Source organism: Eublepharis macularius, chromosome 10 (assembly GCF_028583425.1).
Source record: "Eublepharis macularius isolate TG4126 chromosome 10, MPM_Emac_v1.0, whole genome shotgun sequence".
Classification (NCBI taxonomy): domain Eukaryota; kingdom Metazoa; phylum Chordata; class Lepidosauria; order Squamata; family Eublepharidae; genus Eublepharis; species Eublepharis macularius.
The window spans coordinates 18,591,997-18,607,163 of record NC_072799.1 but is presented as its reverse complement, the minus strand read 5'-3'; the positions used below and the strand labels follow the sequence as shown (position 1 = coordinate 18,607,163).

Sequence of the window (15,167 nt, the reverse complement as noted above, 5' to 3'; positions counted from 1 at the left end):
CTATGTAATATATTCATTATGTCAATATTCTAATATGTGGTATCTACTGACAGCATTTGGGGGGGGGGTGCAGGAGAGGCCTGCTGAATGTCGAGTCAAGGCCCTGAGTTATTGCTCTGCAGACTAAGAGCCAAGCTACAAGTGACGCCTGACACAGGATGGACACTTGTCAGCTTCCCTCAAGTTTTGATGGGAAATGTAGGCATCCTGGTCTTGCAGCTGTAATGGAGAGCCAAGCTGTAAAACCAGGACGCCTACATTTCCCATCAAAACTTGAGGGAAGCTGACAAGTGTCCAACCTGTGTAAGGCATCACTTGTAGCTTGGCTCTTAGAGATACAGCAGCACCTCTTAGTCACACCATAGAATATGACAAGAATGTTGGTCACTATGGATTAGTCAACTGGCTGCTTACCTTCAACCGGCTGCCTCTGGTTGATTGATTCAATTGGGAGTTCCTCACTTCCCCACGTAATCTCATCATCATCTCCTGGGCCTGCCGAAGGTTGCTGAGATAATCTTTAAAGAGACAGAAACTTCCTTAGACACGATCGGACACAAAAATGTTTAAAAAGACAAGCATTTCAAACAAGGTGGTAGTTAAAAAGCAAATAGGACATAGCTTTCTGAAAAGGATAATAATAAGACTAAGGTCTTAACTAGATTTCTACATAGTAGTAGTTAGCAGTAATAACATTTACTGAATATGGCCAAAAGCTGTTACTATCTAAAGGTAAATTTTTAAAAAGTACCAGAGTTAACAAGGGAAAAACAGAATAGATAAAACTTAAAAAGGAGCAAAAAAACAGCCTTGCTCCAAAACACAAACCAGACCCCAAGCATGACTTTGGCTGAAATTTTCACCACCCAGAGCCCCTGAGGATGGGCGGTTTATAAATTGAAATAATAAATAAATAAATAAATAAATAAATAAATAAATAAATAAATAAGCAAATGATGCACCCAATGAAACCGTGTGATTGATATGTGGGTCTACGTGAGCTAGAAGACAAATTTCCTTCACTGCTGGACCGAGGTCAAGGCTTGCTAAGGCTGCTGCAAGAAATTTACATCTGGACTCCTGAGATAGCGGGCAGGACAAAACGCAGTAGGGAAGGTCCTCTCCTTCTGGGGCTCCACAGGAACACAGGCACTGGGCAACAGGTTTTCAGGCCTAACAAGCCACTAACATGGCATAATTTGGAAGATGAGGGCTGTGAAAGCCATATTTATGAAAAGCAGTATTACAAAGGCAAGAAGTCTTTTTGATCAATCTAAACCAGGGGGAAATTTGGAGCTGGTGGATATGGGATGCCTGCTGAACGCAGCGTCAAGTCTGAAAACCCAGTTATGACATGGGGTTACATCCCGGGAATCAGCTAGTAAAGAATAACAATGAAGAATTTGACTGTGGACAGCAACCCAGGCAGGCTCTCTCTCTGCAGCAGGGTAACGTATTGCCATGGCAGTTGGCCAGCTGAAATATTCCTCTGCTTATGCCAACAGTTAATCAAGGCAACACGTATGACGGCCCTGACTGAGGAGAGACCAAGTTAAGCCCACGGCAGAGCCATGGGAGGGTCTAGAGCCAGAGCCCGTACTCTCCTTAAAAAGAGATTTTGGATATTCTCCATGGTATTAAGAATTCCTACATGGCAGACGGTTGCTATTCATACTTTGATGGTCAGATTATTTCAGAGCATGCAAAAAAAAAATTTACAGCTCACAGATGGCAAATTAAACCAGATATCTACGGCACAGTGCATCAAACCAAGTGTCACAAAGCCATTACATCTGCTGTCAGTTCAACAAATGAAAGCAATAAATAACACATTTGCTTTCCAAGAATCCAAACACAGAAACTCCCCCTCATAAAAGTCAAACATAAAACCAGGGTTTTCTACAGACATAATGTCCCAATCTAACATAGGGTTAGGCCAGCTTCAGTGCTCTTAAGCACACCTAACTATAGGGTGGATTGCAACTATTAGGCAAAAACTGGAGAACTGGGGCACACTGAGAGAATCACTTGCAGTGCTGACGGTGCAAAGAGGTTCTGCAAAGTAAGTTGACCGGATGAGGAGGTGACTGGGCATGGCTGATGGAACGTGAAGAAGTTCTCCCTGCGAGTCCCTCCACTGGCTGGAAGTTGCGGCTGAACCAGCTTTGGAGAAGCCTCATTCTCAGCCTAGTGAATGACACCATTCCAATGGAGGCCTGCTATGAGGCCACGCGGCCTCTGAGTTTGCCTGGCTGTCTGCTGAAGACGGCAGAGACAGGTGCCTAGAAGGCAGGCAAGAGGATTTTCAAGTCTGAATGTTAGCTCTAGCCAGGGGTCATTTAATAGAAAAAGAGCTGGAGGAACTCATTAGCACAACTCATTAGCATATGCCCCCCGCCCCGACATCACCTATCCTGGCTGTTTTGGACCCAATCCTGGCCATTCAGGGCCGAAATTGGTACCAAAATGTCAAATAGGGGATGAAAATGGCCGAAAAGGGGCCCAAAATGGTCAGGATTGGGCCACTGCTGAGCGGGAGAGTGATCCACCACCCGTCAGAGGCCCGATCTGGGCTGTTTCGGCCCCAATCCAGGCTGAAACGGGCCCAAATGGCTGAGAGTCAGGTGGGCGGGGCCGCCTGACATGTGACCTCCGGCACGTTCCCCCTCAAAATGAGCCCTGGCTCTAGCAATTTTCAAACTGAAGCTCTGCACAGCTGCAAAGCCCACAGAGACTGTATTTAACTCTTGTACAACAGAGAGTTCTAGGGATGGGTCTGGGGCCTAACAATTCACATAGATTGGCTAGATTTCAGCACCCCTGTAAATGAACAGAGAGAATCCCTAGAATACACTGAACGTTTCCCTGCCCCCCAAAGTCGCAAAGTTTCTCTTTGCACACACACTGAGTGGAGCAGCATGGGTAGGCACTCAGCCACATTGGTTCCCCCGCAAGATCCATACAGGGATGGGACACAGCTCATAGATTTAGTATGCAGAAGGTGCAGACTTCAGTCCCAATCATCTCTAGTTAGAAGATCTCAGGTTTTGGGAAAGAACATTCTCTTGCTTTGGAGAGACAATGCTAGAGTTAACGGAAACAATGCTGAACTAAGCGGTACAATGGTCTGACTCCGTATAAGGCAGCGTCACATGTTCGAACGATCCAAGAGTAACTTGCTTACAATTTGATCACACTTTTGCATTTTATGTTATTGAAAAACTGGTCTGGTCTTGGGTGAAATCTGTGTCCTTTTCATCCCTTATGAAAGCTATAAACTCTCCCATGACACGTCTTACTTACATAAGGATAAAAGGAACATCGTTTTTAAGATATACATGCATTACAAGCAGGCTTCTGTACTCTATTTTCCTCCTTTCTTGCTGCTAGAAGGACAGGGGGTCGAGCACATCTTTGTGAAAAAGTCTCACCTTTCAGACATCCCTCTGTCATTGCAATGCTCTTCGCAGCCATTTATTTGTGGTGGCTAAAGAAGAAGAAAAACGAGTTAACATAGTTTTCTATGAATGATAAAAATGACGGGAGGGCGGAGCTTTAATGTAAGATCTAAGTTTCCCCATCTTCTTCGGTAGATTAGTTTTATCACAGAGCGGCATCTCAACAACAGTAGCTTTGGAAGACTCATTCCAACACGATTAGCCTTCTTCGGGTCTATTTACACAATCAGGGATATTCAAGGTTTATTTTGGATAACAGTGTCCACACACCCCTAATTAACAACAGTCCTGCAGCGGAACATCCTATAATTTGGTAGCAGCAGACTTTGGGGTAAGGGTAGAAATGCATTGCCATGCCATTCTTTCCCTTTAAAATAAAACCAGACAGAAAGGGCCAAAGCATAAAGCCTCCGATGAAATGCGTGGATTATATGCCACAGCATGGAACATTTCAGAAATTTGATACTAAATCTGTTGAATTTCTTTTTTAAAAGAAATTGCTTCCATCAGCATCGCATTTACTTTACCTCTGGAAAATCTTCAGGTAAAGATGACCCATCGCAGTCTGTGTCTTCTGATTTCTCCTCTGCAAGTTTCCTGTTTGCCTCTACAGGGAGAGAAATGCAATGGAAGAAAAGGGGGAAAGCAGCAAAATCACCAGGCCTGGCTCTCTGGCCAAGCTACCCAAATGACTACTTGGGTGGAACAACATGGATGGCGTTGGTGTACTGGAAGGGCTCAGCTCACAGCCGGATATCAGTAGCCTGGGAAAGGATGGGCATCGCCTCCTGGCATCACACCACTGCTGGCTTGGACCTGGCTGGCAGTGGTGTGGGCCCAAGCAGGGTTTTTTTTCTGGGAAAAGAGATGGCGGAACTCTCAAGAGGAAAATGAGGAAGAAACGCATGGGATTCTTTGAAATCATATTATTTTCAAGCACTATTGCCGAGTGTTTTCAAGAGGTGCCGGAACTCCGTTCCCCCGCATTCCCCCTGAAAAAAAGCCCTGGGCCCAAGAAGTGATGGGTGCAGCTTGCTTGGAGCAACAGATACCTTGAACAGGCACCACCAATCATCACCCCCAAAGGAATGGATTGTCTTTAATTTACCCACTCATGTAAGCTTTTAGCACTGCTTTAAACAAAGACAATGATAAACCTCATGAACAGAGTAGACTGATAATATCCTACCACATATATTGAAATAAATGTTACTCTTTAAGGTGTCACTGGACTTTTGTTTTACTCTACTAGGACAAACACAGCCAACCCTCTGCAGTCAAAAAGGAAAACATGAGGAGAAAAACTATTCAGCAGGCATGGGTGGTGTCCTGCCCAGAATGGTAGCAGAGAGCATCAAATGGTGTTGTGATGGCAGGAATATAGAAGGAAGGAAATGTAGGGGAAAAACAGTCCTCCTATCAGATTCCAGTGGGGAAGCTCTGCTGTGACCGTATAAGAAGAAAAGTATTGGGGCAATTTAAAGGCTATCAGGCTTATCATAGAAGAAGCTTTGGTGATCCAGAAGCCTGAAGGGTTACCTTCCATTGGAAAATCGAAAAGAGTCCAGCAGCACCTTTAAGACTAACCAACTTTACTGTAGCATAAGCTTTCGAGAATCACAGATCTCTTCGTCAGATGCGAGGCGATGCCCATCCATTGACGCATCTGACAAAGAGAACTGTGATTCCCGAAAGCTTGTGCTACAGTAAAGTTGGTTAGTCTTAAAGATGCTACTGGACTCTTTTCGATTTTACTACTATAGACTAACATGGCTAACTCCTCTGGATCTTCAATTGGAAAAGAGATTTAAGGCCAAAATATGCTTTGCATATTTTGCTTTGCAGCTGCAGAGCAGCTACGGTGAACAGCATTTTACAGGTTTGCAGGGGCCTTATTCAGTTTGTGATTGCAGCAAGTGGGGAGGAGGGGCTCTTGCCTCCCCCCCCCCCCGCCACAGCCCTGAGTCAAATTAGGCCCCAGTGGACTATTAAAATACTGATACCCGCAGCTGCTGTGTGGCTGTGGGGAAAGTGAGTGCCCTGGATCCAATACATTACGAAACACAGTTTTAAACAGAAGAAGATGGGTGGTATTACAAAGAGAAAACAGAAGGACCAACTTCCCAGGACGTGCCATGTCATATTATGTCACGGAGAAGGAGCGAAAACAAGATCAGGTCAAATTTTGTCATTTTGTACTATGTTTTATGTGTTTCGAACACTTCTGTGGAAAAATAGTTTAAAATAGTTTGTATAAATAGTTAAAATTACCCGTGTGCTTTAAAAAGCTTTTTCTACCATACTTTCGCTATGGTAATAAAAGCATTTCCTGTTGAATAGCTGCTTGTCAAAGAGCTAATAAAGGCACAAATGCCCTGCCAGAAAAAAAGGAGATATCCCTAACTACGGCAGTGACACAAAGCATTTGAAAATTTATGTCCTCATAAGCTTTCCTTGACAAGAACATCAGATGGTTCAAGGTTCAATAGGTAAAGCAACAGCTGCCAGCAGTAAAAATCTAAGCGCTAAAGAAAAAAAATAATAACAAAAGAAAATGGCCTGTTTCTTTAGTAAATCATACACTTGATGGCGAGACATTTGCACCCGATTTCTTAGCACCTAAGCTTTCAAAAATTAGCTCATAAAAATTCCAACGCCGGCCTGCATGTCCCATCAGCTGAAAAGCAGCTGCAGCTGTGAAGGATACTCAGGGCACATTTGATTCTCATCTAGACACCAGCTGTTAGCACTGGATGCCCTTAAATGACTTCTTCCTTTCTCAGCCAAGCCAGAAGCCAGCTGGCACCAGACTGCAGCCTGAAATGGCCCAGTGGGGCTATTAATTTGCCCCACTGAGGATGCTTACAGGACTGATGTTGGTACCCATAAGCCTGCATAGCATATCCTCAAGTTCAAAATAGAGGGGGAAGAGACAGGGAAAGAAGAGGCCTAACGCTTGCCTCGTGCCACAGTCTCAAGCCAAGCTGGGCTTGCACATGTCTATTATTAAAAAGGGGGGAGGAGGGGAGCCTGCTGGGAGCTCCGTTCATGGAATTCTCAGCGCCACATTTGGTTTTGTCCACCCTCAGTTGTCAAATTCATGATGTTTCTGGTTGGACTTTACTGAAACAGAAACTCAGCCATGCCGCCTGCAAGCCCTAAAAGATGAACAACTGTTCCTTCTAAGAACAGTGGATACATTTTAAGGGAAGAAAAATCCACCCTGAATCAAATATATCTGCATCTGCTATAAACAGTTTAAACCATACAACACACCAGCGCCCAGTGTTCAAGATATTATTAAATGGACTCTCTTGTTTGGGATCAGCAGCTATACAATTTGATAGGTACTGCTTCTGCCTGAAAGGTGGGTGCTGCCAGGAATATTATGGACTTTGGCATGCTCACTATAACGTCTTCCTTGCAGAGGGACTCATCCTGCTTTCCTCTCCAGCACTCTGTAGAGATCTGACCACTGCCACTGCTATTATAGCAACATTGAGTCCAGTACACCTTTAAAACTAACCAACTTTATTGCAGCATAAGCTTTCGAGAACCACAGCTCTCTTCGTCAGATGCATGCCTGCAAATGATGAAGAGAGCTGTGGTTCTTGAAAGCTTATGCTACAATAAAGTTGGTTAGTCTTAAAGGTGCTACTGGACTCTTTTCGATTTTGCTACTACAGACTAACATGGCTAACTCCTGCTACTGCCATTGGGCTGCAAGTCTTATGATGGTCTCCTCATAAGGAATGTACTGCAGCCCTCAAAATATATATCCTATTATATAAAAGGGTAACCACGTTCTCGACGACTCACATTTGGCACAGGCACACCCTCCCCAACTGGTCAGCTGGGAAAGGGTGGGACTGCCAAGCACACGTCTGCCCTCTCCCACTGACCAGCTGATCTGCTGGGGATGGGGCAGGAAGAACAAGCAGCCCTCGCCAGCCCACCCACCTGCCAGCCCTCCCCGGCCTGCCTTCCTGCCAGCCCTCCCCAGCCCCAATCCTGTGTGGCTAGGGGCTTGCCTGGCCCGCCTCCCAGCCCTTCCCAGCCCCAGCTTTCTAGAGCCCGTTGTATTTTTCCCCACAACGGGCTTTGTTGCTAGTATCTATATATTTTGCAAAAAAATTGTATCAATTCTGGTACAGTTTGTACTAGCTTGTTATGGGACTTCCCTGACCCGTGTGTCAGATTTTCTAATGTTAGCAGTACCTGGCAGATGATTCCCAGATGTGGCATTGCTCCGGTTTAGCAAGTTCTGAGCTTCTTCATCTACAACGTCCAAAAGGTACTGAATGACTTCGTTGTGATCATCCTCGTCGTAAGAATCATCGTCTTGATCTTCTGCTATAAAATAATTACAAAGTCCCATTATTGTTTTGAAAAAAAGAAAATACAACATTACAGCTCTCAAAACTACAGATCTAGAGGAGTTAGCTGTGTTAGTCTGTAGTAGCAAAATAGTAGAGTCCAGCAGCACCTTTAAGACTAACCAACTTTATTGTACCATAAGTTTTCGAGAGCCACAGCTCTCTTCATTAGATGCATCTGACAAAGAGAGCTGTGGCTCTTGAAAGCTGGTTAGTCAAAACAGCAGAGTTTCAAAAACCACTTTCCCAAATGATATTTCTTGATTTGGGGTTTTCTCCTTTCTTTCTTACTGCTAGGCAGTCCTTTAAAAAACCAAGCTAAACAAGATCCATTTCTCCCTTTCCTAAAAAAATAAGGAAATGATGACAATGTGAAATACACACATCGTGGGATGTTATATCTAATTTGAAATCAGCTGTGGATTGTGACTGTTTACTTGACACTCATCTAGATTCCCATCAACTCTCCTTCACCCTTTTCTCTGCTGTCATTCATAATTCATAAAATAATAGATTGCAAACTCCTCAAGCAATGGACCTATGCTATTTGTATATGTGTATGTGTGAGTGAGAGAGACAGAGGGAGACAGACAGACAGAATCGGAGGTGGGTACCCCCACTAGACCTCTGATACACTAAAGGAGGGAGCAGCCCATCAGCTAAAGGAGGCACCTGTGTCTTATTGGTGCTTGACCCTGGGGAAGGGGGAGTTTCCTGGTATTTTTACCTCTCTCCCCCAGCAAGAAGCAGCAACTTTAGAAAGATTGTAAGTACAGACCTACTTGCGCGTGTGGTCTGATTCATTAATAAGGAGCATGTGATGTGGTGAAACAAAAAATGTATGTATGGTAGTTTAACAGACAGAAAGAGAGGAAGAGGCTTCTTGAATTAGTTTCAAAACAAACCTGGAGACAGGAAAGTAAAGTAAAGTAAAGTAAAGTAAAGTAAATCTCCTCCTACTAACCGGAATGGGCCAGAATGAAGGCCCCACTGGAGCAAGGGGGCTGAGAGACACCCTCCCCACTACACATTATGTTCCTCAGTTAAGCAGCATGTACATTGCTGATGCCATATAAGAGTCATAATAATAAAACAACAGCTTAAAACAGATTAGATGGTGGAAATAATAATGGCCACAGCCGTGTTCAGTTTAACTGGTTGCCTGCTATTGTTCCCAGGCACTCAATAAAAGCTTTTGAAAGAGAGTGTATGAATTGCTAGCCTTACCAGAATTGTTATTATAGCTGGAAAATCCCAAGGCCGGGCTAGGAGCATCGCATGGAGATGTCTCTTTTGATACGGTGACATTTCGTGTACCTTTTTTCTGGTGACTGTTGTTCAGCTCACCGTTAACCTAAGTAAACCAAGAAGTCTGAATTGTCTTTCTGTTTAAGTATGTTTTGCTATGTGGATTTCGCTGTTCTGATGCTAGGCTACAAGCGACACACAAGCAAGCCCAAGAGTTTGGACAGATATTACCAAACACGCAATTGGCAAAGAATTTTTTCCCAACTTTTCAAAACCTAAACTACAACTACCAAAAGACCCCCGGACAGTATTACCTGTCCAACATCTGTCTTGGACGCTTAGATGTTGCAATATCTATCAATCAGTCCAATGAATCAAGACTTCCAAGTAACCACATAAGACTTGCAGGCCCACAACATTTTTACCAGCTATCCTACCCACACGTAGAGCGGAACTACAAGTGACAAAAGGCACAGGTTGGACACTAGTCAGCTTCCCTCAAGTTTTGATGGGAAATGTAGGCGTCCTCGTCTTGCAGCTTGGCTCTCCGACTGCTGTCTAATGGACTTTTCAACTGTCACTTGTCCAACATTCTGCCAAGCTGCCTACATTTCCCATCAAAACTTGAGGGAAGCTGACAAGTGTCCAACCTGTGCCTTTTGTCACTTGTAGTTCCGCTTGTAGTTATCTCATTTTTATATTACCTTTTCTCCAAGGAGCTCAGGACATCTTACGTTCTCCTTATTAGGAATATTTGTACGCTGCCTTTTCATTTACAATGGCCAGGGCTTTTTTTCAGTGGGAATGTGGTGGAACGGAGTTCCGGCACCTTTTGAAAATAGTCACATGGCCGGTGGCCCCACCCCCTGATCTCCAGACAGAGGGGAGTTTAGATTTCCCTCTGTGCTGCCAAGCAGCGCGGAGGGCAATCTAAACTCCCCTCTGTCTGGAGATCAGGGGACAGGGCAACTGGCCATGTGACCGTTTTCGCCGAGGGTGATTTAAAAAACTCCCCCCTTGTTCCAGCTGATCCAAAGTGATGTCATTGTGCGGTCCTGAGTCCCACCACCTCTTTCCCCAGAAAAAAAGCCCTGACAATGGCTCGTTTTCTCTTCCTGCATTTAATCCTTACAACCCTGTAAGATTTACCAGGTGTGGGCCTGGAAAGTGCCCGGATGGGAAACTTCCCTAGGTCATCCAGTGAGCCTCATGGTGGAATAGAGATTTGAACTCAGGCTTTCCCAGTCCAAGCCTGACACTCTACCCACTGTATCACACTGTCTTTGCTAGTGAGTTGCAACACACTGACTCCATGAGGAACAAAAACAGCTCTTTTCCCATTAGCAAAAGCTTCTCTGGTCATCTAGAAGTAACATTGAATCACTGGACAAATTGGTTTGGGCTCTTCAGTGCTTCAGGTTCCTTCACATTACCTACAGCCTGGTCCTTTTTAACTGGAGATGCCAGGGATTGAACTGGGACCTTCTGCTTGCCACTGAGGTGCAGCCCCCTCCCCTTTAGGCTGCTGCCTCATATCTTCGGACTCTTTAACATAAGGCACAAAGTCTCTCTTGTATTAAAGTGGCAGGCAAAATACTGTTGGCACATTTGCTTGGCAGTGACAACTACCCTGGGCCAAATGATCCATCTTGTTCACATTGTGTCCTACGCCTGACTTGCATCCATCATGCAGTGGGTGCAGGATCACAATGAGTGAATGATGAGAGCGCACACAAGCAAACTGGTTCTGAGCCAAATTATCCTTTAAAAAAAAAAAAACAGGCACATTTCAGTGTGGCGCAAGGCCTCCTACTGTGGCTGCAAGTGCAGACACAGCCTGGTTTTCCCTGGTCAGTTACCTTGGGCGCATGAGCATCCACTCCTGTTTCTGCTTTGCCGTAGGGCTCACTGAAGAGATGACCTTAAGGAAAGAGCAGGGAAAAGGACAGGTTGTTTGCTATTGCATTAATATGTATCAAATAACTCCTATTAATTTTGCATCTTCTAAGATAAAAAATGGCCCGAATGCACACTATAGTACTGGAGGGCTCAAAAAACCCGTGCGTGACAGATGGCTTGGGCAAGCAAAATCCACTTACAACTCAACACTCATTGACTTAACAGGAATTTCCAAGAAATTGCACCTCACTGGCCTGTTAAACACACTTCCTAGAGTTTAATTCCTATTGAACTCAGTATGACATACTTTTGAGAAAAATACAAGTAGCATTTGGATGTTAAATTGCTGTTTCTTGTTCTTAAGCATTAACAGTTATCTCTCACGTGTAATAAAATTACAATTCTTACCATTAGGTTTGATTGACTTTGGACTTGAGTTAGCTATGCCTTTATTCTTCAAAAACACTGGATGTCCATCCCTGAAATGAGAAAAAACTACATTTAGTTCATTCCAAAACTGGATACAGAAATATATCCACCAGTTTGGTGCAGTGGTTAAGCGTGCGGGACTCTAATCTGGAGAACCGGGTTTGATTCCCCACTCCTCCCCTTGAATCCAGCTGGGTGACCTTGGGTCAGTCACAGCTCTCTCAGAGCTCTCTCAGCCCCACCCACCTCACAGGGTGTTTTATTGTGAGGATAATAATAACATACTTTGAAAACTGCTCTGAATGGGTGTTAAGTCATCCTGAAGGGCGGTATATAAATCGAAAGTTGTTGTTATGTTGTTGTTATTATATAATTATTGCCAACAAGAACAACATGGGGGGCAGGAAGAGGGGAAAGAGAAAGACACACGATTTGAAAGTTTTTGCCACTTTCTTACTCAACTCACCCATTTTCTAGAATTCAATAAGCCCTCGGGGGGGGGACACTGATTTTCCCATCTCCCCCCCTGGATCCCTCCCCCCCCGTCCCAAGTCTCTCAACTGTTCTCTATGTTCTGTTGTCTGCTAGAGCTTGTTGAGGCCACATAAAGGTGCTTTTGGATTGCTGATGTCTAAGGGAAGCTTAGGGAGCAATCCTGAACAGGTCTGTTAGGAAATAAGTCCTATTTTATCCAATGGGGCTTGCTACCAGAAAAGCGTTCTTGGGGCTTGTATCTTTAGATGTTACTAAACAACAGAACTGCGCAGGAAGATTCATTTCAAATATTTCTGTGCCATGATTTCTGATTTTTTTAAAAAAATTATTACCAACTCCACATAATAAATACAAAATTCAAAACCAGAAAACTAATCAAATTAAAATTATAACCCCAGAAGGTAGGTTCTACTATGATTTCAGAAGGCAGGAAAGGGAATCTGTATTTGAAACCAGAGGACTAGTGATCACATTTGCCCACTGCCAGAAAGTACCTTGTTGCCTTTAGTACCACCCCTGGGAGTGACATCTCCAGCGTCCTCTTTGCTTCTTTCAAAGTCATTCCCTGAGTGCTGACCCCATTAATGTAATGGATGATATCTAACGTGCGAAGAGTTCCTTCCATGGCTGCAGCGGACTTTGGACTGATATCACTAATATAGACCACCTGATAAAGGCTATCATGACCCCCTGCAAGAGAGATACCTGGAGGGAGAAATGAAACAGAAAGAGCGGCATACATTTCCATCATTCTGTTCGTTTATGTACCGAGTATTGATTCTGCAACAACTGCCAGGCTGAAAATGGGGTTTGCCTCAAGGATTTAACAGATTATTTATCCATATATCCAAACGTTGAACAGATTATTCATCCATTTGAACAACTCTTATATGTACAATTGTGGGGAAAAGACAATTGTGTGCATCCAATCCCATGGTGCTATCTCACAGCTGCCACCTCCCTGCCAATGGGAGAAAGTTCGACATGAAATCCGAGTTTTGCCCAAATGCTAGAGCATCCCTGGTGAAAGGCTAATGTCACTTTGGGCACACCGGGAGTAATGTCAGTGCGTTGCTGGTGACATCATGATGTCCTGGGCGAGCCTCCCCTCACTAGCAATCCTAATCTTGGTACTTGTTGCAACTCACTGTTCCTGGCACACACAGCCTGTGTTGATAACTAAAAAGAACGGCAGCTGAACTGTCTCAATTGGAGATAAATTTGTGCAAAGGGGAGATCTGTGCTTGAAAAATTGGTCACTTTAATGACTTGACAGGTGGTGGTAGAGTGTCATCAAGTCATAGCTGACTTACAGCGACCCCTGCTGGGGTTTTCAAGGCAAATGACTAACAGAGGTGGTTTGCCATTGCCTGCCTTTGCAACCCTGGTCTTCGTTGGAGGTCTCCCATCCAATTACTAACCAAGCCCAACCCTGTTTAGCTTCTGAGATCTGACAAAAAACTGGGCTCCCCTGGGCTATCCAGGTCAGGGCAATGACTTGACTATGACCCTGGAAGATGTGCCGTTTTAGCCAATGACTGAGAAGGCCAGGTTCACTGACTGTACAGGTGCAGAAGCGGCTGCAAAACACAACGCAGAAGTAATTGAAAGCTATCTACAAAGGCAGAAAAATCCATGACCCTGTAGCCTCAGTGGTTACTGCGCAGCTGCAAAGGTGTCCGGCACTTGAGCTGAGCAAGGCTATCCAGTGAGGGGGCCTGACGCACAGGCAGGCAAGGAATTTGATCAGCGTCTGGCTTTGGGTGGTAAAAGCATCCGAGTTCCAAGGTTCCTTGTTTTGCATGCAAAGAAAGATGGTAATGAAATTTTAGCTTACCCAGTTCTTCTTTATGGCACGTCAAGCTAATGTCAGGCAGCAAATGTGGCAACACGGGCATCTTGGGTAGCTCCAGAACACGCCCAAGTACCAGCCTGACGGTCTTTGGGGCTGATCGAAGAAAACTGACGGCATCTGTGTGGCTCATGTTCGTCACATCTGTGTCATTAACCTGTCAAATCGAGAGAGGCTGTGAGCAAGAGATCTTAGATGAGGCTCCGATTCAGACAAGCAAACAAATGTTTCCAGACAGGAAAATAGTTACTGATCAGAAAAATGCCTAATGCTGGGATCGAAGGGAGGGGAGCAGTGCTTAGAGACGGTGGGCCTCTGTGGAACCCAGAATCCTCTGCTCCTAAGAATTAAATGCCAATTCCCAAAGAGCCAATCAGCTGATACTGCTGGGTCCAAAGCTTGCAGCTCTGCTGTACTCCCTCAGTCTTGCCACTCATGACTAGAGAACCTGGTTCTGCCTCTATGCTGGCTGATTATCCGAGCTGACTACCCTCCACCTCACTGACTGCTTCAGCTATTTGCCAGCCTTGCACTTAAGCAGCAGGAATTGCTGGGACCCCCAAATACACACACCCCTGTGTGAGCATATGGGTGTGAATATACACATGCATCTATTTAAGATATATTTATTTCTTATTTAAAACGTTTTAATGATGCCTTTCCGCCCAACTCAGGGGAGGGGGTCCCCAAGGCACTAAACAATCAAGACCATTTAAAACAAGCGTTAAAAAATAAACAGGTCCAGTAAAGGATCGCTAAACAAGACAGGTAAGTCTTCACCTGCAGGCAGAAGACAATGGTTGAGAGGAACGGGAAAATCTCCCTGGGGAGGGAATTCTATAATTGCAAACGCAAAAATATATATACACGTGTTTTAATGTGTGTATGTGAATGCAAAACAACCCTGTGCACTCTGTGTACAGAGATGCTGGCATGTCTGACAGTAGATACTACGTCATTAAGTGTTGGTTGGTGTCCAGGTTTTATCCCCACCCTGTAATATGTCCCCAGGTAAGTGTGACATTTTAAGTTAATGTTTATTGTCTTTCTCTCCAATGGGGACTCCAAGTGGCTTACATTGTTCTCATTTCTCTGTCTTATCCTAACAACCCTGTGAGGTAGGCGAGGCTGAGAGTGTGTGACTAGCCCAAGGTCACCCAGCAAGCTTCCATGGCAGAGTGTGGATTCTGAACCCAGGTCTCCAAGATTGTAGTCTGGCAATTTAACCACTAGACCATACTGACTCTCTTAAGTTCTCAAAGAGAAGCGAATGGTAACCATTCTCTTATATCCATTCACTTATATGGGATAAAGCAAAGTTGTGTGTTCTAGGACAAGTCCAATAAAACAGAAGCATCAAATTATAATGAGCCAGGAGTCTCCTGGGGATTTATCTGGGAGAGCCAGCCT

At 44.5% G+C, this 15,167-nt stretch overlaps 1 protein-coding gene across 1 annotated transcript in view; it reads right to left on the bottom strand.

The window, feature by feature from the left end:
* Window positions 1-15,167, bottom strand: part of PTPN13 (protein tyrosine phosphatase non-receptor type 13) — a 195,898-nt gene that overhangs the window by 12,386 nt on the left and 168,345 nt on the right. Inside the window, exons 33-41 of the mRNA XM_054989766.1 lie at window positions 13,743-13,914; window positions 12,400-12,610; window positions 11,390-11,460; window positions 10,942-11,003; window positions 9,062-9,188; window positions 7,677-7,811; window positions 3,986-4,065; window positions 3,432-3,487; window positions 415-518 (exon numbers count right to left, since the gene is read on the bottom strand). Of these exons, the coding sequence (XP_054845741.1) occupies window positions 415-518; window positions 3,432-3,487; window positions 3,986-4,065; window positions 7,677-7,811; window positions 9,062-9,188; window positions 10,942-11,003; window positions 11,390-11,460; window positions 12,400-12,610; window positions 13,743-13,914 (1,018 nt within the window). The remainder of the gene's footprint in view (window positions 1-414; window positions 519-3,431; window positions 3,488-3,985; window positions 4,066-7,676; window positions 7,812-9,061; window positions 9,189-10,941; window positions 11,004-11,389; window positions 11,461-12,399; window positions 12,611-13,742; window positions 13,915-15,167) is intronic.